This window comes from Coenobita brevimanus, chromosome 82, assembly GCF_032717465.1.
Source record: "Coenobita brevimanus isolate Jiangsu-jjx chromosome 82, ASM3271746v2, whole genome shotgun sequence".
Classification (NCBI taxonomy): Eukaryota; Metazoa; Arthropoda; class Malacostraca; order Decapoda; family Coenobitidae; genus Coenobita; species Coenobita brevimanus.
This window is the reverse complement of record NC_137035.1, coordinates 20,271,944-20,299,542: the sequence shown is the minus strand read 5'-3', so window position 1 is coordinate 20,299,542 and position 27,599 is coordinate 20,271,944. Positions and strand designations below refer to the sequence as shown.

General features: G+C 42.5%; 1 protein-coding gene across 1 annotated transcript; it reads right to left on the bottom strand.

The window, feature by feature from the left end:
• Positions 1–11,803: 11,803 nt before the first annotated feature.
• On the bottom strand, positions 11,804–24,977 carry LOC145409618 (uncharacterized). The gene is made up of 5 exons (XM_080279969.1): positions 24,963–24,977; positions 18,840–18,911; positions 17,177–17,313; positions 12,045–12,278; positions 11,804–12,005 (listed from the first exon to the last, which is right to left on the bottom strand). Exons 1-5 carry the CDS (start codon positions 24,975–24,977, stop codon positions 11,804–11,806), a joined length of 660 nt encoding a protein of 219 aa, XP_080136095.1.
• Positions 24,978–27,599: the final 2,622 nt, after the last annotated feature.

Here is a 27,599-nt window from a genome sequence, read left to right as displayed (position 1 = left end):
CTTTTTTTTAGGTGGATCCCCTGCCCCCTAAATTGTCGATGCGCATCACTGTATTCAGGTATCCATTGTCCAGTGAATATGGCCTCATACTGATCAAATCTAAAAAAAGAAAAAACAAACTGTCCTTCAGGATGCTTACAGTACTCATCTGTAATGACTTGATTCCTCCCCCACCCCTGCATAGAAGGCCAACACTATCGAGTGTCGAGCGTGATGACCCCTCCTACGTCGAACACTGTTGTACTCGTACAGTACATATGTATGTAAATAAATACATACAAACGGACTCGATTACATTACCTAAGTTTTCGGCGGTGCTAACAACTGAATGTGTGAGAAAGCGAAGTATTTTATGTGCAGTACAAGGAGGAAGAAAAAAATAACCATGGAAAATTTCCTGAATTAAGTAATTATGGCAATACACATGTCAAGAGCTACATTTTGATGATTTTGGTTTTAAACTGCGCAGTCGCCTAAACTGCGATTTACCCCATCATGTGGAACATATCAGTGTGAAAGGTTTGGGGTGGAAATGAAATATTTGAACTAAGTTTAATTATACAGTTACCTTGCCCGGTATTTTTCTGTGTGTGTGTGTGTGTGTGTGTGTGTGTGTGTGTGTGTGTGTGTGTGTGTGTGTGCGTGTGTGTGTGTGTGTGTGTGTGTGTGTATTACTGTATATTGTGATTTTTACCTACATTTCTTGGTGGTAGGTGGTTGCGATCATCATCCACTCACTTGATGTTGTGCTGTCTTCTTTATCCTTCACCTTTATCATTCTTTTTCTGTGTTTCCTCTTCTCTCTTCGTATTTGCACCATCCTTCCTGTCACTTTTTATTACTCTCCTTTCCACTTCAGGTGGCTCCACACTGAGTGACAAGTCAAATGGTTTTCTGTGACGCAGGAAACTATTTATTATGGTGGGTGGGAACCATAAAACAAAATGAGAGGATGATGTGGAGCCTGTTATGGTGCTCATGTTAATAAGGTGGAAAAAGCAAATACGGCGTCCATCCAGGAACCAAATCTTCACATTCCTCCCGGTGCCTCGCTGTGGTGAGGCAATGTTTTCCTTAAGGGAACATCGATTCTCTGCATGGGACGGTCCTGCAGATGAGGTTGCTTGGCTGTGGTTGATGGGTCTGCTCGGCTGGACAGACCAGGGTTATTCAAGAGCAATACTAATAACAATAACAAAACACATTTCTTCAGCGGTATTTATCTGCAGTTGCTCTAGCAGGTTAAGCTTGGCATGTTAGCCTCTCATTCTGAAGTTAGATTTCATTAGGTTTAGGAGTGACCGTTGGTAGTCAATGAGTTACTGAATACTACATTTAACTCGTCCAGTTCAAATAGTCTCTCCAAAGCTGAATAAGATCGTATGTTGGTAGCAATACTGCAATATGCAAAGGTCTTTGGGCAGAAAGGGTTAATCCTGGATCCGTCTCTGTGAAAAATTGTTTTGGAATATTAACTGATGTTTGGGGCATTTTTTCAACATTTCGAAGCCTCAGAGAAACTAATGTCAAACAATGGTGAAGCAAGAGAGGATCAAAATTGTTCGGATAACAATCAATGGTAGAAGTGGTGTGAATGCAGATACAAAATACGTGAAAGTTCAAGCAATTAATCTACGAAATCAACAGCTGTCACCGTCCCTTTCTAACCAAACGTTTTTACATTCGTTCTTAAGGGCTTGAGTAATCAATTGCTGTGAGTATTTGTTTATGACAAGGTTGTTATTTCTTGTTGGCTTTGGAGATTTCGTGACGTCGTCTTCCCCACGACAATTTTATTTTGTACAACAGACCTGAGTAATTGTCTTATTATGATGCTGCTCAAAACTGTTCTGATACTGTACACATAACATACAAGAGAAAATAAGGTGTGACATGGGAAGAAATAGGCAGTACGAGGTCTCCTATGCCACCCAAAATACGTCCATTTGTCGCGTGATATTTCTGGGACTGCTGTATAAGTCTTAAGACAATTGGGTTTGTATGACCCCCTTTTCATTTTAACTTGCCCTTGAAGTGCTGCTTCTTGCTGAATGCTTAGTAGCAGCAATATATATATATAGTGTATATATATATATATATATATATATATATATATATATATATATATATATATATATATATATATATATATATATATATATATATTTCAGTTTCGCACAGGAGAATAACAAGCTCAAATATACAAAATAAATGTCCGAGGAAGAGGCGCTGCCAAGTCTGTCACCTACAATCGTTCCACTCTTTGCCGTGGCGGAAACTTATCTCACGGTCGGAATTAATCTCATGGTCAGAACTAATCTCACTATCGGAATTAATTTCACTATCGGAACTTATCTCATTATTGGAACTAACCTCACTACTGGAAGTAATCCCACTATCAGTTTTTTCCTTCATTCTTTCCTCTTCCTTATGCCTATGGGTGACTCTACACTGAATGACAAGCCAAGTGGTTTCCTGTGCACCAGGAAACCATTTACTATGCTGGGTGGCAACCATATAACCAAATCATGGCGCCTGGGTGGTTTAGTGGGTAAATAAGGTGCTTCAATCGGATTGAGACTGTGCAGGTTTATATCGAAAGGATGGCTGGGGTTTATTGCTCACGTAATGCCACTCAGGGATGAGTGAGGCTGGTCACTCATCTTAAGTCAGGACCAATTTGCCTAGCCCCGGGCTCCTACGCTCCGCGTGGGGCAACACAGGACTGGATGATGATGATGATGGAACTAATCTCGCTATCGAAAATAATCGTACGGTCGGAACTAATTTCACGGTTGGATCTAATTGCACGGTCGGATCAGTTATCACTGCCATTTCACCCCTATTGTGACGAGAGACAGAGAGAGAGAGAGAACTTTACCTAGTGGCGCTATCACGTGTTATCTTATCACCAACACACTATCTCACTTGTCTCTATCACCAACCCTTCTAACCTCGTATCAGGACCGCTGTGGTATGGGCAGCAGCTGAGACGAAAATCCCATTCAGTATGTTGGCTTCTTATATCTTGCAGTCAGTCACAGTACAAAATCATTCGCGCCATTAGCCAAAGTGTTGGTAATTTATTGTACTAGACAGTTTTCTGATTAATTCAACTATATTTTGGAATCAAAGCAAGTATGATATTGTATTTCTTATATTATTATTCGTGTTCGAATTAATGCTGTAATCAGTAGACGCCCGTGATATGATAAAATATTGGCGTAATCATGAGATAAGCGATCACCCAGCTGGAAATACCTGTTAGTTGTTCTGGTACAAGGCTTGGTGACGCAGCGAACACACAGATGTGACATTGTGTTCTGCAATAACGACCTTTTTCTTTGTACCAACAACGCTACATCAGGTACTTAAAGCACTTCTGTTACATTTACTGTTAAAGTTATTACAGTCCAACAGTTTAGTGAGTTTGGGTGTTTGGACAGATATGCTCCCCATTGTGCGTGTGTAGTATACTTTTTTTTTTTCTTTTAATATATACGTTGTTGTAGCTGCCTAATAATGGAAATGAAACTAACTTAAATGAACAGCAGCTGGTTACTAAAATATTTATTGATTTCCATGGAATACTGAACTAGGTCTAGAGAACATCTTATCGCCTTATCAAATACAGTATATATATTAGTGGGGTCTGAGTGTAGTTGCTTACGAAATGTTGCTGACGCCATTTTGAGAATTGGTAAAGGTTAAACTCCTTTGCTGATGTCTATTTGCGCAGTGTTTGTGGACTTTGATAGTGAAACATCCTTTGGTGTATATATTTTTGCTTTTACATATGTGGTTGGCTAGTGGCTACACCGCCTGTCAGAATAAAGGCATGTTTAGGCTCCATCTCCGTGAGGTGACTGGAGGATTTTTGATCATGTAACACTACAAAGGGAGGTAATTTAGGCTGCTCGTCGAACCTCACATGTTTTGGACCATGTCAGCAGTCTGTGGCTCTCACATCTCCAAGAGGGTTATAATGGACTGGCCATTACCGTTCTCTCTCTCTCTCTCTCTCTCTCTCTCTCTCTCTCTCTCTCTCTCTCTCTCATATAGATAGATAGATTGATAGATAGGTAGATAGACATATTTATGATTATTTTTTATTTGTTTTTCCATCCTCTGTTCAAAATCTGTAAGAAAAATAATGGAAAGCCCAAAGTGTATAGCATCATATTCTAACGGCAGGTAATAAAACTGGGCATTCAAGATGGAGAGGGAAATTTTGGATCAAATTACAGTGAAGAGAGTATAATGACAAAACAGCAATTCCTTCACCTCTATGACGTAAAGTCGTATTCGGTTCCTGTTATAGTCAGTTTGTTTTTACTTGGCAAGGGTCCCTAACACTCTCCTGGACACGTGATGGCCCAGTGTAATCTGACTGGAGGATAAGCCCAACTACCAACCAAGGAGACTCATTCCTACCTCATAATTAAGGCTCATTGAACTTCAGGCAACTGCAGTTTCAGTATTCAGGTTGTGAAAGTGACCCAGTTCCCTCAGATGCAAACACACCGATTGTTTCAGAGGATTTTATGCAGTTGAGGACTTGCTTTTCAAAATGAAGGGGTTAGATTTACTTTTAGTAGTGGGAGAGTTAGAGATTCCTGGAATAACTTCTTCAATTTTAGAGGTCTATTATAAGCTGAATTAAGTCATCACGTTGGAGCAAGAATTAAAAAAAAATGCGAAACTAGACTGAAGGGACTAGAGCTCCATCCACGGTGTGCGTAACTCCTCTTCGAAAAGTGTCTTCTGAGTTAAACAATATAATATGGTGTAGTAGGGGGGAGAGGGGGCGCCTTTGGTTGGTGTGGCTTGACTAAGGATATTCTTTTGCTTCCCTCAGGCACAATGATGACCCCGGAGAACCCTACATCTAAGGACCCAGCTCAGGTATGTGTGATTACCATGGTGCTATGACACACACACACACACACACACACACACACACACACACACACACACACACACACACACACACACACACACACACACACACACACACAATGTACAATTACACCCCCAGTCTTACATACATACATACATTCATTCATTCATACATACATATATTAACTGATATACAGTGATGTAAACACAAATATACACAAGGATGCAGTGCGTACATAATGACATACACACCAAGGCAATCATAAACATACATACACACATTCTCAGGCAGGATTGTATACAGCGTCATTAATGATAAAGGCAGCAACTGTCGTCTTACACGGCCACACCAAATACTTGCTGGCATTGGCGAGGGGGTGGGGGTAGGAGCGTCATTGTAACCCAACAGAAGTGTTCGCCGCGAGCTCAGGAATGGATGTGGTGTGTTATCTCACGTAAGCCGATGACTTATTTTTTGCATTTTATGCTTGCTACCTTCACGTGTATTCATTCAGCTTGGGGAGGGAAATTAGGCAGTGAAGGTATTAAGGGAAACTGTTTCTAACCCTGTCACTGCAAATAGTTTCGCCAGAGTTAACAAAATCATCTGAAGGTAGCAAGAATAAACTAAAGTTTGTGTTGTTGCATTACCTCGGTTTGTATGACCGAGCAGACTCATTGACCACAAGCATGCAGCCGCCTTCCTGTGGCAGACAACACCTCGCCAGGATCAGAACTGGGTCCTTCCACCTCCCGGTACGATGGTAACCATCCACCTGCTACCTTTTGGGTGGGTTAACGGGTGTTACACCGTGCCCAAGGGTGACCCGAGATTATGAGGGGCAAGGACGTCCATCTTGTCCGAGCTGGGTACATGCTTCGGTCGCGTACCCGAAACTAAATGTTCGTCATCGGATACAGTGAGTAAAGCAGTTAATAAACTAACGATAGAGACAGTTTACGAAATAAATTTTGTAAAGGGTACCACCTCTAGTGCTCGGTACTTAAATACAGTATAGAACAAGAAAATGTATTCGTTTACTAATTAGGTCGTCTACTCTTAAATTTACCTGACTGCGGTCGCTTAGTCTTGGGGTGCTTATAGCTTGCTGGGGGTAATATGGAAACCCTACTGTACAAATACGTTTAATAACTGTGATATGATTCCCCTCAGACTGCTGCCAAGACGAGGCTGGAGGAGACCCAGCAGCAGGTGAACGATGTGGTGGGCATCATGAAGACCAACGTGGAGCGCATCATAGAGAGAGAGGAGAGGCTGACCGAACTGGACCAGCGTGCGTCAGACCTCAGTGTTAGTACGATATCTTGATTCCTTCACCCCGGGGACCAATATTTTGTATTAGTTTCCTACCTTTAAATGATTCTGTTTAGTTTACGGGAAATTTGTCTAGTATATCATGCAGAGAGAGGAAAGCTGTTCACGGTACTGGGCCATTACGCAGACTTCAGTGTTAGTATATTAGACCTTTAAAGCCTGGAGAAATATTTAACTTTATTTCCCTACTTTTAGCCCTACCTTTAATCTGTTGTTCTCAAAAACATGTTAACTCCTTGACTGACCCTCAACACTTCCGCCAAGTTTGGCTGAAATTGGATAAATTCTATCTGAGTTATGTTGTTAACACACCCCTACACCCACATTCTCTCCTCTCCCCCCACCGACACACACGGCTCGAACTTGAAAATTCGTACTGTACAGTAGTGTAATATAATCCTTGTATCAATGTAATATTAGTGCAGAATAATCCCTGACTGACTGAACGTTAAGTAACGCCTATACAAAAGCGTACAGCAGTGCAATACAGTGCTTCTTTCTATGCAATATTAGTACATAACCTTCCTGACTAACTGACTAAAAATAAATGAACTAAATTTAATACAAACGCCCTGGTTCCACACAGGCATCAGCTTCCGAGTTCCAGACCACATCCAAGAAGCTCAAACGCAAGTACTGGTGGAAGAACCTCAAAATGATGCTTATACTGGGTCTCATCGTGGTTATCGTTATCGTCATCATAGTTGTTGCTGTTGTATCGTCTACGGACAGTGGCGGTGGTAGTGGTGGTGGTGGCAGTGGTGGTGGCGGTGGTGGTGGTGGTGAGACAACGCCATCTTCAGAGGCAAATGCAGCAGCACCAGAAAGGGTGGCGCGCGCTGTTATGGACAACTTTGTTAAACTTTAGGCAAGGCTCAGCAGCCCTCTGTTCCTAAACACTTCAGTCCAATGACGTACTCTCTCTCTCTCTCTCTCTCTCTCTCTCTCTCTCTCGTTTATTCTCGCTACCTCCAGACGATGGTATTCAACTTCGTAAAGGTTCTAGCAGTAAAGGGGTCACAGCTGCTTTTTTTTCATCTGAAAGAACTGGCTCACTCTCACAACTTTACGTGGTCTAGATTTTCGTTCTTAAGCTTATTTCACGTAGCCAGAAAGATGAAAAAGAGAGTATTATGGTTCTACATCATATCAGTAGCACTTCTTCGTAACTAGCATCATATCTTGGTGTTAATATACCGTTAAAAATCAGCTTTCAAGATGAAGATATGGCAGATTTATAGGTTAAGTTAGAGTAAAAAGAGGATAATTCTCGTTTGCATAAAATTCAATGAGCCTTGGCTATGAGACAGGAATGAGTCTCCTTGGTTATTAGCCAAATCAACCCTCCATTTTGACTACACCTGGCCATCGACTGAGCTGGAAGTGGTTCGGGATCTCTGTCATTCTAGAACAAAATATGCTCTATATTGACGCTTTTATCTAACCTGCAAGTTTAAAAAAGCACTTCCAACTTGATTAAAACTTCTTGATGGTAACAAGATTAAGAAAAACGGGATGATCCTTTATAACACCCCACTTCCACTCGGCAGCGCGATATCTCGAGTGTTGTGGGAACGGCTCATTGTGTATCTGCATCCACCCTGCAGCATTATTCATTTCCTACTCCTACTGTCACAACCACGCCCACTCCAGCCGACTGAGCCATCTCGCAACGCGTAGGTTTCTAGTGGGGTGCTGCTAAGGGATCATCCCGTATATCACCGGCCACGTTAATCATTTCACTCTGATGATGTCTTTTTGTAATCAGTTATCCCTACACGGTGTATGTACTGTCTTATACCTGTAGGACGCCCCCACTGAAGCAGTTGTTTACTTTTGATGAACGGGTTTGCTTGGCCAGACAAACCAGGCTTAAACAACAACAAGAACAACAACATGCTGTCCCTCCTAAGCTGAATGAAGCTGTCTGAAAGTAGCAAGAATAAGCTGAATATTCGTCAGCGGATTGAAATGTTTAAGCTGAAACAATAGGGGGATGTATACTAAAGGGCGTGGGTGTTTGGTATTGGTGTTACAATACTTAAGAAGAGACGGGACTATTGTTAGGTGAAGATGGAGGAAAACTATTGTAAATGGCAAATTGGAAGAAATGTGGATGGGAGGATTATGACCAACGGGATTTGGTAGTGTACGAGTAAAACTGAGAAGAAGAAAATATATGTTAATAATGGTTTTTGGGTAAATCCGATATGATTCAATGTGTGTGTGTGTGTGTGTGTGTGTGTGTGTGTGTGTGTGTGTATCTGGTGCTATAATGAATGGTTATTGTTTGAGCCATCTTCGGTAACTCCAGCAGACCGTCATGCTAAGGAGAACTGAAATTTGGCTTTGTATGCATTAGAAGGCAACACAGTCCCACCCTCTGTAAAGCTTTTCAAGGCAATGTATCTTAAGCTACAGGGTGGTCCATATGTAACGCTCCTCTTCCACTCAGCTGGGGAATTTCTCTTGTGTTGCGGGAACGGTTCAGTCAGCGTTATCGATGTTTATCCTTTACCATTTACTCATTTCCTACTCCCTCGGCCACACCACGCCCACACCAGCAGCCTGAGCCGTCCCCGCAACACAAGACCACCAGGTGAGTATTTAATGGTATGTTATCTACCTAGTTTTAAGAAGGTTTTCCCTTGAATGAGCTTGTATTATTCCACTTTTTTTTTTCTTGTAAACCAACTTGGAGCATTTACGGATGGCATTTCACGTTTTTATACAGTATATAAATAACTGTGTTTGGGTATACTTGGTGGTTCATATATAACGCTCCTCTTCCACTTGTCCTGGTGATTTCTCGTGTTGTGGGGGCGGCTAATTGAGTGTTATAAATTTCTACATCATTTATTCAGTTCTTACTCCAACTGCCACACCTATGTCCACACCAGAAACACAAACTATAGCCTACTGCTGGTTGAGTTTTAGTGGAGTGCTATATACGGACAGCCCCATATAGCTTACATCGGTGAAGGGCAATGCTGTGTATTGTATCCATAGCTGGTTCATGACAGATATAGGGCACTCGAATGTGTACAGGTTTATGGTAATGTTTTAAGTGGTGGTGGCGTGTTCCTAATTAGATGATAAAATTTAATGGTTTTTGAAATTATTGCTTTCATAAACAGGAGACTTTGTGATTTAGTCTTATATTGATACCTTCTTATACTCACACCATTTCTTAAAGTGGCTTCGTATTCTTTACACAGACTTACTAAGATGATGACATTAATCTAAGTAGGCCTATGTTGTAAATGTGGTGATTATATTTAACGATGTTGTACTTGTGATAAGGCAATGATTACCTTACTTTGTTCACGCATAATATACTACACTGGTATTTATACTGCTGACCAAAGGAAAAACTGTTGTAAATTTATTGGTCTTGCAGTGTGTGAGCTTATATTTGCAATTAAATTAGTTACTAGTAATGCAGTTTATCATTATTATCTACTTGCAAACAACTCTTTCCTTGTATGGCAGACTATGAGCGAAGGAAATATCGTGTAAATATTCTGTTAAAGTAATACCGTATTTCCAGCTTTTTCCTATAAGGGCTGATGGGTTGTAGGTTATAGTAATTCAAAGGTCTACCTTTTGATTTCACTCGTTTTTTCTTTTGTTTTTCTTCTGTCTGTCTGTCCGTCTGTCTGTCTGCCTCTCTGTCTGTCTGTCTGTCTGTCTGTCTGTCTCTCTTTCTCTCTCTCCATCCCTATCTTTATCCCCTCTCTGTATGTCTATCTATCTATCTACCTCCAACGCCATGCAACCTCTCTGCAACCTCTAGACAGCGGACGTTCATAAAGGAACATCCTCTAGGCAAGGTTATTCTGTCTTCACATATCTCTCCAAGAACGTGCACACGATTCCCCGCAACATGTGATCGCCGAAGGAAACACGGCACAGAGTTTCACATAATGCACTCAAAACCATCAGCCTCCTCCAGCACCTTGCCTCGCACCTGTATTCTGCAGTCTGTATTACGTCCCCTCCCTACCTCTCCGCCATCACCTGCCAGCCCTGTGAAGATGGCCATTGTATGAAGGACAGTGTTGGCTGCTGGAATACATAAGCCGCATTTACCTCCTACAAGTTCGGTACGGAGAGGAAAGCGTTGGGGTGGTGGTGGGGAAATTGTCCGAATGCTCTGGGATGGTGATGGGTAGATTATCAGGGCCAAAGAAACCCCAACAAAGAGTACGTTGTAGATTGACCTGTAAGAGAGTGGCGAAGTTTTTATTCAGTTTTCCTTAAGTAGAACAATAATAATAAAAGAAAGACAAACATGCACTGCTATAACGCATAGTACCTGTTCTCTCACAAAAAAAGCTTCATAAATCTTCGGTGCTCTCAGGTCTGCTGTCTACTAATGGACGGTTTGGTATCATCTGACGGTATCACGCTACTCTCACAAGTCAAAGACTAGGTCGTGGCTGTATGAAATTCAGTGAACCCTAGTTGAGGTAGGGATGGGTCTCCTTGGTCTCTCGTCAGGTTCCACCCTCCAGTCAACTGGGATGGAATAAGTCAAGGGTCTTTGTCATACGAAAAAAAACCAGCTAAAAATGCATGAAGGCCACGTAGGCTCGAAAGATGCAAGTATTGGGTTAGGGTGGCTCTATTTCAGATCCAACAGTAGGCTACACTGGGAAAATTTAATAATAAATAAATTTTGCAATAAAGATTAGAAAATTTATTCGTCGTATAACAAAAATATATTCCCACTGGCTGTGTGTTTTTTGTAAAATATGAAATACAATGAACAGTTGTGATAGATATGTAGTGTGAATGCAGGGTGTGTGCTAATAAATGCATTATTTAGATATACACTGTATATACATGATTGGCACTAAAAGCATACAGGTGAAATACAATGCCTCCATCTCTCTACGCAAAAGCTAAATAAATCTAGGGGAAGCCTAACAAAGCTATTTTGCAATATCAACACAGTTTCGCAAAATTTTGTAACAAGTCAGTGCTTCAGTTATTCTTGCAGTATATATGAAGCAGCTGTAACAACTAATGTCTTTTTATTGAGCTGAGTAACCAAATATTTGATGAAATATTTGTCTAAGCTTACACGTTGGAGGCAATTGTAGTTCACGGGTAAACATTTATAAAACAACTAGTCATTGTGTTCCACGTGTGACTGCAGATGCGTCGCATTAGTTATACTTGTTCTACACCTTGTTTACTTATCACTCTTTTAATACTATGGTGTTATTTTTTATATTTGGTATTTCCAGGCTGTTTTCTTCAGCTCAGGAGGGCGCCAGAGTAGTAAAAGCGCTAGTAAAGGCTATATCTAATAGCTCTCCAAGTTCAGGAAGTGTCTCCTAAGATGTGCTAAGCAGTCTGGAGATATAGCAAATAGCACGAAATATGTTAACGGTTAGCAGCTGTTGTTGATTCCAGCCGATCTTTATGTGTTGGTTATCTCAAGTGTAAAACAAATAACCAGAAAGCGCAACACATCCTCTTATAATAATTAAACTGCAGGAGAGACATAAATAGATAGATGGATGGATAGACAGACAGAAAGGGGGGAGGTTGTGTCGTTTATCCAAAGAGCGTGGTTGAGTCGTCTTCAAAACTGTCGTTGATGATGCCTCCGTCGATAATGCCGCCGTCAATGATGCCACCATCGATAATGCCGCCATCAATGATGCCACCGTCGATAAATCCTCCATCTATGACATTGCCAAACGAGGACTCCTGCCTACCGAAGCTCTGTGTCTGCTGGGAGCCAAAACTCTGCTGCCTGGGAAGGGGGACACCGAAGCTTTGTCTCTGCTGTGACCCGGTTCTGCTCTGCTGTTTCTGCGTTCTGAAGCTCTGAGTGGGGGCGATGGTGTTGACTGCAGCGTTGGTGTTGATGCTCTTAGCCAGGCCGATGGACGCCGCGGGCAGGGGCACTCCAGCTGAGTTTTCCTGGGTCATCGAGTTGCTGTAATAGTTGGACACGTCAGGGCCCGGCTCCTCACTCACCTCGGCTTGGAAACCAGAGTCACCTTCCACGTAGTAACGAACAACTCTGAAAAAGTCAAGAATTAGCAGTAAAATTATCATCATCATTCAGAGTACATTATTATATGCATGTGACATAAACCGGGTGCTGGAGAAGGGCGCCTTCTCGCGGTGGCACCGATATAACTGGACGGCTCAAGTGCCTGGTTATACAAAGGTCCCTCAGGATGGTGAACTGTAGAAGAAACAACTTAAGCCTACAGTCCACCGGTTTCATATTTCAGATGAACTGAGGCAACAATAACAGTTACAACATAATCCTCCATTGTGTCTTCGTTAGTAACATGTTTTTAACGCCTTCATTACGGTGACTGCTATACTCCTTTCACCTTAAATTGGCCTGGATTTTTTTTTTTTTAATAGCTAATTTCACATAGCTCAATTGCTGAAAAAGATAATGCTAAGGCCCAACACCCTTTCTAGAGCACTTCTTCGTGACTAACATCATATTGCGGTGTTCATCTTTTGCTACAAGTCAAGCAGTAAGATGGAGTGATTACAGTTTGTGGCCAGGTTGGAGTAGACATGGTCTAGGTATTCCATTTAAACTAGGAGGCGGTGTCTTGTGGTAAGCTAGATTAATGTTGTATTTAACACTTCTAGCTCGAAAATCTCTCACCTGAGCTGATCCATGCTCTGTTCACTTTGACTAGGTGCAAAATTGCTATCACCTCATCGTGAATATTGAGCTATGGCAAGGGTTAGACACTATAATATGCTGCTAATCATGAAATAGTTGCACATAGAAGAGGCTAAGCAGTAGAATTGTCTTATTTTGTCATTGGGCTACGTGGAAAAGCTGCAAAATGGACGAAAATATCCGCCAGGTTAAAGTGAATGAGCTATAGATCGTGTGCAGACAAGAAAAAAAAATATATATAAAGGACGTCCTCGGGTTGTAGGCGTAAATAGTACCTCCTTAAGCCATGTAGAAACCAGTTCATAATGAGTCCCTTCACTGTGAATAAGCATGTCATAGGTCACTGGGGCTATTAGTAGACCACAATCTATTACCTAGACTGTGTTTTAGACGACCATAGGCCTATTCAGTCTGGGCGTTAATTAATGCCTTCATTAACTCCTTCAGTTTGAAAGTTTTTTCCTAGGCTGAAGGAAATGGTCTAGAGTTTGTCAGCATATACTTGAAAAAGTTTCGTCAAGCTGAATGGGTGAAATGTCTTTACATCAGAAATGTAAGAACGTATGAAAAGTGGGAGAAATGGAGTTCCCCCGAGTTAAGCCCTGTATTGGACTATATAGCCCCGCTAGGGTTACAGGAGCGAGCTACCACTCCCGGCACGGCAGTCCGGGCGAGGCTCGAACTCGCAATCCCCCGATTACGAGTCCAGCGCGCTACCACTGTGCTACCGCGCCCCCCGTATGAAAAGTGGGTAACTGGGAAAGGCTGGTTGGCTCATCCTGCAGCCAGGCTCTCGTTTTGTGTGAAACCAGTCTGCACCATTTCAGTTCCCATTATGATCAGGCAAAACTGTAGCCTGGTAGTCCCCTACACTGTTATGAACACCGTTTGTGTGGCGCCGGAGGCGGAAAACTATACTCCGTTTCACCAAGTTTGGCACCATATCAGTGCTGTCGTCAACACCTGTAGCATTGATAAAGGTCCTCAGTATTTTATATACCTTTTTGTATTGCATTTATAATGGTTTTCAAGGTAATAAATAGAAGTTTACCTAATGCAGAGGATTTACATCAACACTACAGTCTATGACGACATAGCTGATAGTGCCAAACTTGGTGAAATGGAGTATAGTTCCGAAGTTTAAAACACCCACGCAGTGACGTAATGTTTACATCCTGGTTAAAGCGCATCTCAGTCCGCGTGCGTCTCTCTCGTTCACATGGTGGTCGTTTGTTTTGGTGCTTTGTGACCGTGACAGGGCAGGCGTTTGCAGCTTGTGTGACTCGTCCACTGCGAAGGATTATCAGTGAGTTTCTGAGCTGTATTATCTGTTAGCGGTATCAGTGAATCTGTGAGCGGAAATCAGCTTCCCACCTTTACCAGTAGAGGTAATAGAATGTTCATGCCTACAGTAGAGCAAAGGCGTGATTAAAAAGACGATGATGGACCTTTCTCGTAGCCTAAAGTTCCTAAACTTGAACGAGTTACAGTGAGGACAGTGCGACTTAGTGACAGTAGTAGTCGGAGTTCTGTAGTGAATGACGTCTTGCTTTAAACATAAGATTGTGGTCCATTAGTGCTCAACGGAAAGGCAATGTGACGGTGGAGAGTTCTGCCATTTGCTGTAAACCTGGGGAAGTGTTCGCCTAAGTAGAAAAGACTGAAAATCAAGAACCCTGTGCCCCTTTTCAACTAGCAAGGGCTGATTGAAGATAGAAAGATCTGTGATTGAAATAAGCTGCGCCACACTTCCGTCGCTGATGAGGCTGATGGTGGCAACAACACCGCACTTCCTCCTCTTCTAGAACTTCAACCTCGGATTCCCCGAAGTCAGGTGCCTCCTATCTTCCATCAGAGTAAGTGACAAATCCCGCCTCTGCCACTTATTCCATTTTATTATGCCTGATGATGAATGATGTGTCTTTATATTTAGCGTTAGATCATACATGTACGTACAATTACCTTCAGAATACTGTAGTTGGTGTTGTAGTATATATCGATGTGGTACCAATTGCATTTGTTTACGTCGCACGTATGTTTAACTGGGGCAGCTCCTTTACAATGGTTTGTCCATTATGAATCTTATCTGTTAATCCCTTTCGTCCGTGGACGATATAGTGAATCATCTTCGCTACCTTCAGGCGATTTTCTTCATCTTTTAGGAGACCTCTTGTAGTGAAGGAATAATTGAAGGTATTATCTAACTTATCCATTTGGAAAAGTGTATCGGAAGATAAACCAAACGGTCTTGTTCGTAGTAGAATGCATCATCTAAGTAAAGGGGTTAACAGTGGTACGTTCTATATACGAGTACCTGAGGGTGATAACGTCAATGTCTATAATCAGTGTTTACTACGATATAGGTAGCGCTGAGGTGGATGTGGGTTTAGACTTTAGGGTGACGGGGATAGGGGTCTTCGGGCTGAGTTTAGTTTGCTGTTCGAGATCCGAATCGGACGTCAGCGGCATGAAATTCGTTGCTTGATTACAGGCAAAATGTCCGCTGCGACTCAAAGTTTCGTGTTATTGGTAATGCCGTGTGTGTGTATGTGTAATTCACCGGGTCGGTCAGGATCACTTGATGGTCGTGATCGTCAGCTTTACCCTCCCGGAAGGAAGCTTAGAGCTCATGTAGTCCGATCTAAGGGCAAGGCTGTGACCTTCACACACGCACACACACACACCCTTGCTCAAGGGGGACAGTAACCACCCACTTCGTCAGTGAAACTTTTCGCAACCAGAGCGAGGCGCGAACTCCCGTCTACCAGATGGCAAGCGAGAACGTTACCACTGAGGCTGCGAGTGGTGTGTGTGTGTGTGTGTGTGTGTGTGTGTGTGTGTTTAAATTGGAGGGTTTAAAGGTAACCACTGATCATTTAAATGTCAACATCAGGTGTCTTACTGTATACTGAAATCTGTATGCAGCCAATAAAGGTGTACTCAGCCTCACAGATACTCGTATGTACAGCTGCGGCCGTATTATAACTGGTGCACTAGAGGCGGTGGGTTTGGAGCCCGTCCCACTGGTCTGATGGTCGCGGTTTATACGGACGACTTTAGCAACAAACTCCGTATATGACAGCGTATGCGCGGCAGATGAAATGGAGGGGAGGGGGGCGTAAAACCCTAACTGTGGGGACAAAACCCCTCAAACCCCCTAGTGTTTATAATTCACCTCATGGCATGCAGTAATGGTCATGTCTGGTAATTACTGGGCCTTAAATTCAGAATCTTCAAGGATGATATGTTGGTGCATGAACACTGAAGGGTCGGGAAGTCGTGGCTCTTGACTTTTCTTAGACGATCCCAGGCACGTTCTCCAGCACAGATATTATTCAGAGTAATAACTGGTTTTATGTTAACTGTAACTCAGTGGAAACACTAAAGAAAGCATACCCTGGTGGTAATATTTTGGTTAAGGGGTGGATCTGGTGATGGATGACGAAAACAAATGATTTAAAATCTGTGACCTCAAAAGCTCGCCCTCAGCAGATTAGAAAAGTCCGGCGTTAGTCAGAACAGCCTTGTCTGACGGATTGTTTCAATAACCACAAGCATCCTGTAAACTTAGCCATTAAGAGAACCCACAGTCAACAAACTCGCTCCTAACATCTCTTCACCCATTACCGCGAGCACGTACACTCCCTGGTTACACACAGTCACCCCTTTTCTGTCCATCTGTCTAAAGCAAGAGTTAACCTAGTCTTTTGCATGTGCATCTGGTCAGCTCTGAAACTGTCCTTCTCAATAGGTCTTTCCCACTGCCAGGCATCTCGAAATAAACAGACCTTGATTGATTATGAACCTGTTTTTTTTTTTTTTTTTTTTTTTGGGGGGGGGCGGGGACGGGGAAGGACAAGTTTGCAGGCTCTTACCTTTGAGTTTTTTATTTATGTATTAAACAGTTCAGACATCCCCAAACCACGCCTGTTACCTAAAGAGATCATTCGGTGGGAGTCTGCGATATTCGCCCTCTGTTCTGCTTCTGGGTGCATGAGATGGTTTCCTTGTGCTCCTTGGCGTCACCGGTTTTCACTACAACCACAGCTCCACAACCCACCACAACTTCACTCGTAGCCCCCACAACCACCCCAATAGCAACCACAGTAACCACCCCCCACCATTCCCACAACCACCCCATACACACAACCCTCACAGCGACCACAACAGTCTCTCACAACCATCACAGCCACACCCACAATCCTACAACCACCAAAATTACACTCACAACCCCCAACAATCACTCCCACAGTCCCTACACTCACCTAAAGAGTCCATTTGGCTGCAGCCATCGGTATTCGCCCTCTGTCCTACCAGTGGGCGAGACGGTCTCCTTGTGTTCCTTGGCGTCACCAGTCTCCACCACGTTCACGCCGTAACCGAAGTCATAGGGCAGCACTTCCTGGAAGGGAGGGGAGACGGGATAGGGGAGGTCTAGGAGGCTGTCTATACTCTGTTCACTCGTAACTTGGCCAAAAATTTTCCTGTCTCTATTTTGAATGCTGAGTTGTAAAAAGATTGGGAAGGTACAGCAGCATTTTTTCCCCAACTTGGACTCTTTTCAGGCATAAACAGACACTGTACGATACGATACGATGCTTGGAGTAAAGATAGAAAGAGCTTGTTTATTGAACTGAAGGAACTAACCTAGGATAACGGTTGACATGTTAATAAGTGGGAGGGCTCTGACAATCAGGCTATGCTCAGAGTGCAAGAAAATAAAGGAAACGGATGTAAAGTATTAGATAAAAAAGATAACATAGGCTGTTGAACCTGTAATGCTCGAGTGTACCTATTGCATTTTAACATTTGTTGGCTCTTCACTGAACAGGGACAGAAGAGATGCTTGTTTAAGTTGAGGGGCGAGCAGGAGAGGGAGGAAAAAGGTGGTTGGGAGGGATGAAATGAGGAGCGGTAGGGATGCAGCTTATCATAAGTACGAGTATGAATGGGCCAAGAGAGTAGGGGGAGTGATCGGGGAGGGAAGAGGAGAATGAAGGGAGATAGGGAAGCAGGAATTAGGTTTAGGAAAAGGGAGAAGGAAAGGAGGGGAGGAGAGAGAGAAATGCCTTGATGGGCCCACCTTCCATGAAAAGAGTCTACAGGACGTACCGTATCATTAAAAGTGAGTACGCGAAGGTGTATGCCGACCCGCAGTAAATAATGATTAGTATGGGAAAACACATGTGAGGATAGGAAATGGTTAGACTACGTTCTACTTTACACGACACCATAGAGGAGCGAGGTAGAAGGGCAAACATTTTTTTTTTTCTTTTTCATCCTGTACTTCAAATTTTCTGTAATTAATTGGGATTTTGCCGACACCTTCGCGATCTCAGATTTAACGCGTCCACTCCAGGGATGTGTTTTAGATCCGGGAGTATCTCTTGGACCGGTCTGATCAGTCAGTCACTCTCTAAGGGTTTTCGGACCCAAGAAGGTTCGATCAGCCTTATCAGTGTCAAACCTTTTATCATTTAGTCATTTCCTGTTCCCACTGCCACACCCACACCGGCAAACCGAACCGTTCCCGCAACACATAAGATACCGCCAAGTAAGTTTCTAGTGGAGCGCTGTTTTACGGACCACCCTGTACTTCAGAGGATCCCGGTTGCCTCAAGGACGTGGGGTTATAACCTTATAAAAAAAAATGTGTACGGATGATTAATGGGGTACATGATAATGGGGAAATCGTGAGGAGAGAGAGAGAGAGAGAGAGATCAGTGAAGAGGATGGAGGAAGCGTTTAAGGTGGAGAAAGGGAGAAGGGGTGTTGGGAAAGAGGAGGAAATGATTAGCAGGTTTTATGGCGGGTGAAAGGAGACGGTAGGGACAGAAGGACGTGTGATGGAGGTAGGGAAGATGGAGGGAAGGTGAAGGAGAGGAGGGGTTGAGAGAGAGAGAGAGAGAGAGAGAGAGAGTCACTTACCTCGCTGCTGCCTGACTGGAACTGAGGCGCAGCAGTGGCCGACATCACTGCCACCAAGCCGAAGACGAGAACCTGTAAACAAGGCGTCACATACAGTAGATATTAACACTTTCAGCCTGCTATGACTCACTCCCCGCTGAACAACGCCGCTCTGTCCTTAGCAGATGAATGTTCATTTTGCTCTGGGTACCGTCAGACGATTTTATTCCATGAGGGAAAGAGATTTTGAAACTGGGGGGATTACGTACGGCAGTGAATCTCCATACCTACCATCTAGATTACACAATACTCCTTTTACTCTAACTTTGCCCAGATTTTTACCCTTTCCCAGCTTATTGCACGTAGTTTAGTGGTTAAAAAAAAAAAAAAAAGACCAGTATGGATCTTCGTGACCAACACTGAATTCTTGTGTGATTTTCCTGTTACGACTTGGCTTTCAAGATGGAAGAATGGCTGTTTCAGGCCAATTTAGAGTAAAAACCTAAGTACAATCGTGGTCGGAAGTGATGTCACAAAGTCCGTTGATTTAGTGGAGTTTGTGACATATATATGAACTGTACTGAGACAAGTATCTTCCCAAAGTCTGATGAATACAAAGCAGAAAAATTGGACCATCTGAACCATGCACTAGGTAGGGTTTTCGTTGTTTTTCTGGACCATCTGAACCATGCACTAGGTAGGGTTTTCGTTCTCCTTTGCCAGTTGTAAATTTTCTTCAGACAGAACTGGGAGAGAGTCATTATTAAAGCCTTTCATAGTGTGCTTTCTCATACTGTCTTTCATTTCGCGCTTTCAATATTTCCCATGCCCTCATTACCAGTTCCTCAGAAATTGTTACCAAATCCGTCTTTTTCATTGAAATGATTTTGTGATACTAATTAAGGATGGTATTTATTGTATATATTTTGAGAGAAGAAACATTGTTATTTTATCATTAGGTACCAGTGATCTGCCGAAGATTGGGGGAGGGGGCATACACTCCCCCACGCTCCCCCTCCCTCAGGCCCCCCCCCCCAAATCCGTGCCTGAGAAGAGCAAGATATAGCCTTTGTTAATTTCTTCAGTTCAGGATGCTCTTCATAAGCGGAATCAAGTGGTCCTTAAGCAGTGCGAAAAGAACTATAGTCGGGTTATTTTCGCATGATACATATCTCACATCCCTTTTCAGTTCAGCATATGGCCAGGTGTAGTTAAACTGGAGGGTAAATTTGACCAGCAACCAAGGAGACTCATTCCTGCTTTGTAACTAAAACTTGTCAAATTTCGTGCAACCATAACTTGTGGCCATTTTGAGAGGAAGGAGAATGAGACACTACCTGGAAGAGTGTATATGAGTGAGGTTGTAGGGGAGGAGAGGGAGACCAAGAATGAGATGGAGGAATGGAGTGGAGAGATACGGTATATGAGAGAGGGGTGTGTGAGTTGAAGGGAGGGCAGGAAAATGGCAGCGGACAGGGCGCCGTGGAGGTGATTTATTTCTGGCCATCCCTTACGGCATTAAGACGTCTGGCAATAGATAGATAGATAGATCGATAGACAGATAGATAAATATTCAGGTTGTGGGAGCAAAAAATGTCCATAATAATAAAATGATAAGAAACGTCCATACCAAGATAAATCCCAGAATTGATGGGAGTTATGTAGGCCTACTGGCTGACCCACGAGCCGTAAAACCTGCTAAGGACAAAGAGGGTGACCATTTATGCCCCTGCAAGATTAGGCCTCTTCCAAACCTGCCCCGGGTAGCAGCAGTCGCCAGAAAGTCCAGTCTCTCCTCTTCTACATTCTCCCTCTCTCTCTCTCTCTCTCTCTCTCTCTCTCTCTCTCTCTCTCTCTCTCTCTCTCTCTCTCTCTCTCTCAGATCGATATGACCACGAGTCTGGGATATTTAGACCGATTTACTTTAGCTACTAGATGGTATGAATCGCAGAAGTGTTCAAGTCTATGCCTGTGGAGTCATGGTTCCGGGGGCTTGAATGGTGAGTAAATGAGGGTGTGGCCCAAATAATTAGTCAGACTTGTGGATAGTTCACAGTTTATCAGGTTATTTCTAGTTCTCTGGACCCCACTTCACCCCATCCTAGAGTGATGATGATGATGATGATGATGATGATGATGATGATGATAGTAATAATAATAATAATAATAATAATAATAATAATAATAATAGTGATGCAGATATTCCAAAATCGCGTTTGAAACTGATTTAAGGCTGACTGATATGTTATTAGGTCCCCAACACGTGTGCTGAAATCCTTAACAGTACTTTTGGCTCCCCCTGTACAAGCCTCCCTGCCACACCCACGCCGATGCCTGTAATATGAAGGAGCCTCACCAAGTTACAAGATAAATAAGTAAGATAAATAAGTCTCCATAAGAGTTAACCAACTAACTTGTCGAGGATGGTTTTGTTATTCGCATTTTGTAGTCATTATTCACGCAAGCAGCAGTAGTTGTGGTAGTGGTGGAGGTAGTATTAGTAGCAGCAGCAGCAGTAGTAGTAGTATAGTAGTAGTAGTAGTAGTAGTATACTCCTTTTACTCTAACTTGGCCTAAAATTACTATCCCTTTATCTTGAATGATGACCTAAAATTGTTATCTCTTGAATGATGACCTAAAATTACTATCTCTTGAATGATGACTTAAAATTAGTATCTCTTTATCTTGAATGATGACCTAAAATTGCTATCTCTTGAATGATGACCTAAAATTAGTATCTCTTTATCTTGAATGATGACCTAAAATTGACCTAAAATTGCTATCTCTTGAATGATGACCTAAACTTACTATCTCTTTATCTTGAATGATGACCTAAAAATTACTATCACTTTATGTAGAATGATGAATTGTAGCAGTAGATTTACATGAGAATTTGATACTAGTCACAAAAGAGTGCTGTGACAAGGATGTAGAGCTTAGTACCGGTACTGTCTTTTTCTACCACTGAGCTACATGGAATAAGCTGCAAAGAGGACGAATATCTGAAGCAAGTTAATATGAAAAGAGTATGGCTGCAACCCATGCTCATCTTAAGTGTCCAGACTAACCTAGCCCCGGGATCCTACGCTTATGATGGTGGAAAACAGGCTTGAATTATGGGTAGACAGAGAGATAGATGAAATATCAGGATTAAATACATATTCTATAAGGGTATATACTGTACAGTATAAAGGGTACCGGTAAATTAACATGAATCTAGACAAAATCGTTCAGTGGTGGTTAATCGCGATTCTTACCAGCATTTCTGACTGTTGTAGTACCGGTAATAGTTCTAACTCCCAGGCTCCTATGACTCACACGGATGAATAAAATCGTCTGACGGTAGCTTGAAGAGTGCTAGAGATGTCCCGGCCATGAGAGGGTTCGTTGTATAAGTGTTAATATTGTTAGGTCCTATACTCACCCTCAGTTGAAAAATATCGTTTATCATTAGCTGAAATATAGGCTACAGTAATAGTAGAATTGTCCCGAATTTGAGAAGATAAAATATTAAACTTTCAGGTTCCAGTACACACTCTCGACTGATTAATATCTTTCATCATAAGCTGGAATATAATACTAGAGTTGCCCCGAAGTTGAGAGGGTAAAAAGATATCAAATAGAATACTAGTGTGTGAAGGAATAAGCATAGTAAGGTAATAATGGTACACATTATTTTCTTGTGACCCGCCATTGAACACACACACACACACACACACACACACACACACACACACACACACACACACACACACACACACACACACACACACACACACACACACACACACAAGAAAGTTTTTTTTTTTTCCTTATTAGCTTTTGAATCCGATTCTGGACATGGACTAAAGACCACATTTCTTGAAGCCAGTAGTCCACGTGTGACACACGAACGATGACTAATTCCTTAAAGAACCACCATAGCTAACCTGAGCTGTCAAAACTACCCGCATTAACTGCAAGGGCTTCACATTCAGATCTTATGTGATAGTTTCAGCGGTGCGGGAGTGTTATTATGTCATGTAGATCAGACCATAATATTATAATGTTAGTCTTCTCCTGTAGCTCATCATGCAAACCAGAGAGATGGCAATTTAGGCCAAGGCAGAGGTAAAAAGAGTCCATGGAAGCAACGTCTGATTAGGCTTCACTTTAATAGGCGTCAGAGACACCTTCCATAGTCATCGACCTTGATAACTTGTGATAATATGAAAGTGGCGATCTGTCACGAGATCTTTGGACAGTGTCTCTTTACCCGAGTCTGTTCACACTTGGAAATAACAGAAGGACCTGTACATGTAAATTGACAGTTGCGTGCTGACTGCTGAGGGATGTGTTGAGTGTTTCCTTGTAAATTATGAAGTCTTGCTTCCCCCCCCGCACCCTGCCCTATACTTTCCTCCAACCTGCTGAGTCATTCGTTTTCGCTTTTACTTTAGGATGTTCAATCGACGTCCCCTGACGCGCTAGCTGTTGGATCTGGTGACTCAGCTACTTCATATTTTAGACTTGTCCGGTCACTATATTTATTCAGCCTTTTTTCTGATGTAAGAATGTCTCTTACATCTCGACTTTCCATACGAGTATTCTCAGCTTTTTTTTTGTTTTTCTCTCTCTCTCCCTCTGATGCAGCCTCGTCTCTTTCATCAGGAGCTTTGGTATACTTTACTCTTACTTCATACTTATGCACAGTTTTGAATAATTGTTGGTGTCTTTACTTTGGAAGATTTTTTTAAAAATCCGATTGTGGTGACAGGCTTCCCAGCCCGTCCCTGTGGCCCAGCAGCCTTCTACGCATTTACACTTTAACATGTTACCACTTGGGCACTAATACCCTCCGTCCATATTGAATACATGCCAGGGTTGTCTCAACCGGGAATGGGACTCGCGTCTCTTCAGACAACAAACGTCCTCTCCAGCAACCTGGCCACCATCTCCCCCTCTTACCACCTTCCCTTCAGTGCGCAAACGACGCTGTAAACCAACACGCCTGCGTACGTTAATTGTTTTTCAAGGCACCGCGGTAGACGGAAGAACGTTCTGTGTCGAAGAAACATTAAGTAAAAACATTATTTAAGTAACTAATTATTTAATCAATGTATTTATATTGCTGTTGAGTGTGATAAATGATTCAACGTGTCTTATAACTGCTTCAGTACGGTGGCGTCTTTCACAAGCTATATTTTTAGTTATCTCCACATAATTTCACTCATCTTCAGTGAGATATTGGCATGGGAGGATTAAGATACAGCTGTAGTTAATCCCCTCACTATTGCGGCTAAATACAATCGTCTGGAGCCAATAGGAATACAGTTTTAAATACGAAAATTTACCGTATGGGTTGAGGAGAATAGATTTCAATAACAGCTTAGATTTTCATCCTTTTATAGCTTATTTCACGCTGTTCAGTGGCAGAGAAAGACAGTGCTGTGACCCACCATCATTTGCATAGCGCATCATCATCACTAACACCGTATTCTAGTGTTAATTCATCGATACGACTCAGCATTCATGATGGAGAAATGTCAATATTAGGCTATAAGTTAGAGTAAAAAAGATCACAGTAGCTACGTAATGACGAGATCCGGGCTTAAACCCCTGCGGGATAATGGAGTTGGGTCCTTTCCTGTAAATGCCATCTCCTTTGTCAATTTGTCCTAAGCGTGGTGATGTATGGCATGTACCCTACAACCAGGAGCAGTGCCGGTAATCCTCCGCCAGCGCTGTGTCCTGCCTTCCAATGTCTCATTTCACGTCAGACGACGGAGAGTATCCTGCCTTCTTATACTCTTCTTTGTGTGTTTCAAATTACCATCACATAAAGAATATTTATGTAACAACTTCCACTGTCACAGCCAGGAGGAAAGTTTCGTTACTGTGCTTCCGAAGTGGAGAGGTTCGTCCCGCAAGGAATCAGTCGTAGATTAATTGATTATACTGAATATGTAGTAAACAGAATCTAAGTAATGTCGACGACGAAAGTATACTTCGGCACTGCACTTGAAGCACTGGTTTATTTTCATCAGAATATTGATGAAACACTTATCACTCCTTGTTGGTCTTCTGGTGGTGTGTGTGTGTGTGTGTGTGTGTGTGTGTGTGTGTGTGTGTGTGTGTGTGTGTGTGTGTGTGTGTGTTTCTCACCTGTGCTGGCGCCATGGTAGTTGGCTGGGAAGGGAACGGGAAGGTGGCAGAGGTTGTGGATGCATCTTCCTCCCGGCCCGGGGTTATATATACCTTCACTTTCACGCCAGGGTCACACACACAAGCCCGGGACACAAGGTTGCCACATCACGCCAATGCTACAAACACCAGTACCACATTCCCAATACCACTAACACCAGTTCCACCCATACCAGGACCATTTTACAACTAAGCATTAATCAGAGTCCTGGTGTGACTACAAGTTACGCCTTTTCCAGCACTGCACACGTGATTTATGTGGCGTGAACTGGAAACCCGATTAAGGAAAGTGGAGACGTCCCACACCCTTCCCGACCCCCACGGTTCCCTTAACCCCTTCGCTCCGGTGACGATCTTGCTACTCTAGGACGATTTTTATTCAACTTACGAGAGAGACTTTTCAAACTGTAGGGGACAGATACAGATATTAACATCTTGGCCACTATAGTTATGTCTTTTGATCTAACTTGGTCTAAACTTGCCAGATTTCCAGCTTCAGTTCTGCGATATGCGATGTAGCAACTGATTAACACCAGAATATGATGCTAGTCACGAAGAAGTGGTTTGGAAAGACTTTAAGACGTATAACTTCACCCTGAATTCTGAAGTGTAACAACTGATTAACACCAGAATAAGAAGCTAGTCACGAAGAAGTGTTATGGAAAGGATATAGGGCCGTAGCATTTTCTGATGTTAAACTACTTGAAATACACCACAAAGGATGACGGTTTGGGCCAAGTTAAGGTGAAGGAACTGTGGAGACCTAAGTTTAAAACAGTCGTCTGGAGTTTAGCCAAAAAAAAAAATATATATACTATTCAGAGAGTTATAGTCGGTTTGCCTTCATCTGACGGGACTGGGCCACTTTCACAGCCGGAATACTAGGTCGTGGTTGCATATATATTTCAGTGAGCCCAGGTTATGAGGTGGAAATTAATGTCTTTGATTACTATACTGTTTTTACACAAACTTGACCCAAATTTTCACCCGTTTGCAGCTTATCTCACGTAGCTCAGCGGCAGAAAAAGACAACACTATGGCTCTGTCCTTTCGATTGCACTTCTTCATGACTTTCATCATAATCTAGCGTTATATAATTTCTTGCTACAGATCAGCATCCAAGAGAGAGAGACGGCAGTGTTAGGCCAAGTTAGAGCAAAATGGATACAGCCAAATTAGTTAAGTCCGATTACACCTGGCCATCAACTGAGCAAAAAAGAGTTACGGGTTTTTGTCAGATGAAAATAAACCTTCCATAATTTCAAGAACTGCGGTGAATATGGGCGAGATGAGAGGGAAGGAAGGTTGTCTGTCTCTTACTGGTAGCCGTGGCAATGACATGGCAACTCTGCAGCCATTGAAACTTGTCTTTGCCGCTCATTACCCTACGCTGTTAAAACCCATTGGTTAATTGCCTAGAATTTTGTTATTGTTGCTGTTGTTTTTGTTGTGGTTACTGCTACTACTACTGTTACTACTACTACTACAACTAATACTAGTACTACTACTACTACTACTACTACTACTACTATTATTATTATTATTATTATTATTATTGTTATTATTATTACCGTATCATTATTATTTTACATAGAGACCTGCTTACCCTTCTCATGGGTTGACATACCTGATATAGAACTAACCAGTACCCTTTTTATATTTTAACTTGGCTTCAAATTGCCATCTCTTGATCTTGAATGTTCAGTGGCAACAACTTTTTCCTACTAGTTTCTTAATGTGGGCTAGGTGAGTGTGGGGAGCCTTCCTGCTTTTCAGTCCTTATCGTCACCTGATAGAATTGAATATCTTAGTCATTATATGCCTTGCGTCAGCTGATAGAATAACCTCGAAAAGGATCACAAGGGCTGTTGCTGTTTGCTTTCCTTTGTACTCGTATGTCATGTCCTTCCTACAGGCACAGTCTTGCATATGACAGGAAGCTGATCATTAGTATGTTAATAACTTTACCTACCGGTATAGGTCAACGTATAATGAAGGCCAGGATCCGCCCTGAGCAGTGATGGTGCGGGGGATAATGGCGGACCGTAGAGTGTTGGGGCCACTGTAATGACACTCCTTTCTTCGCTCCTTATATAGCCAAACAATTTTCGTCCCAGTTCCACCTGAAGAAAATTTATAACCGGCGAAATGCAGTGATAACTCTACTGTTTCTGCTTGTGCGTGTTTGAAATGGTTCGATATTCCTGTGGTTGGTGGTGTTGAATGATCTTACGCAGACGCTGTTGGCCAAGTGTAGTCAGACTGAAGGGCTGGCTTGACTAGTAACCAACGAGGCTCAATACTGCCACATATCTAAGGCTCAAGGAATCTCTTGCAACTTGTGTGACTTTAGCTAGAATTATGTACTAGGGTTGCCCCGATTGTGAGAGGGTTGGCAGTGACAGTATTAACACTCAGACCCCCATAGCCCAATCTTAGCTGAATAAAATCATCTGGCGTTTGTTGGAATAAAATACTGGGGTTATCAATCTGGCGACCATGAGAGGTTTTGAAAGGAAGGCCCGTGAAAGAAGGTTCAGGTATGTTTTCATCTGTAGGAACTGAACCACTACCAAAACTCAAATACCAACTAAGCTG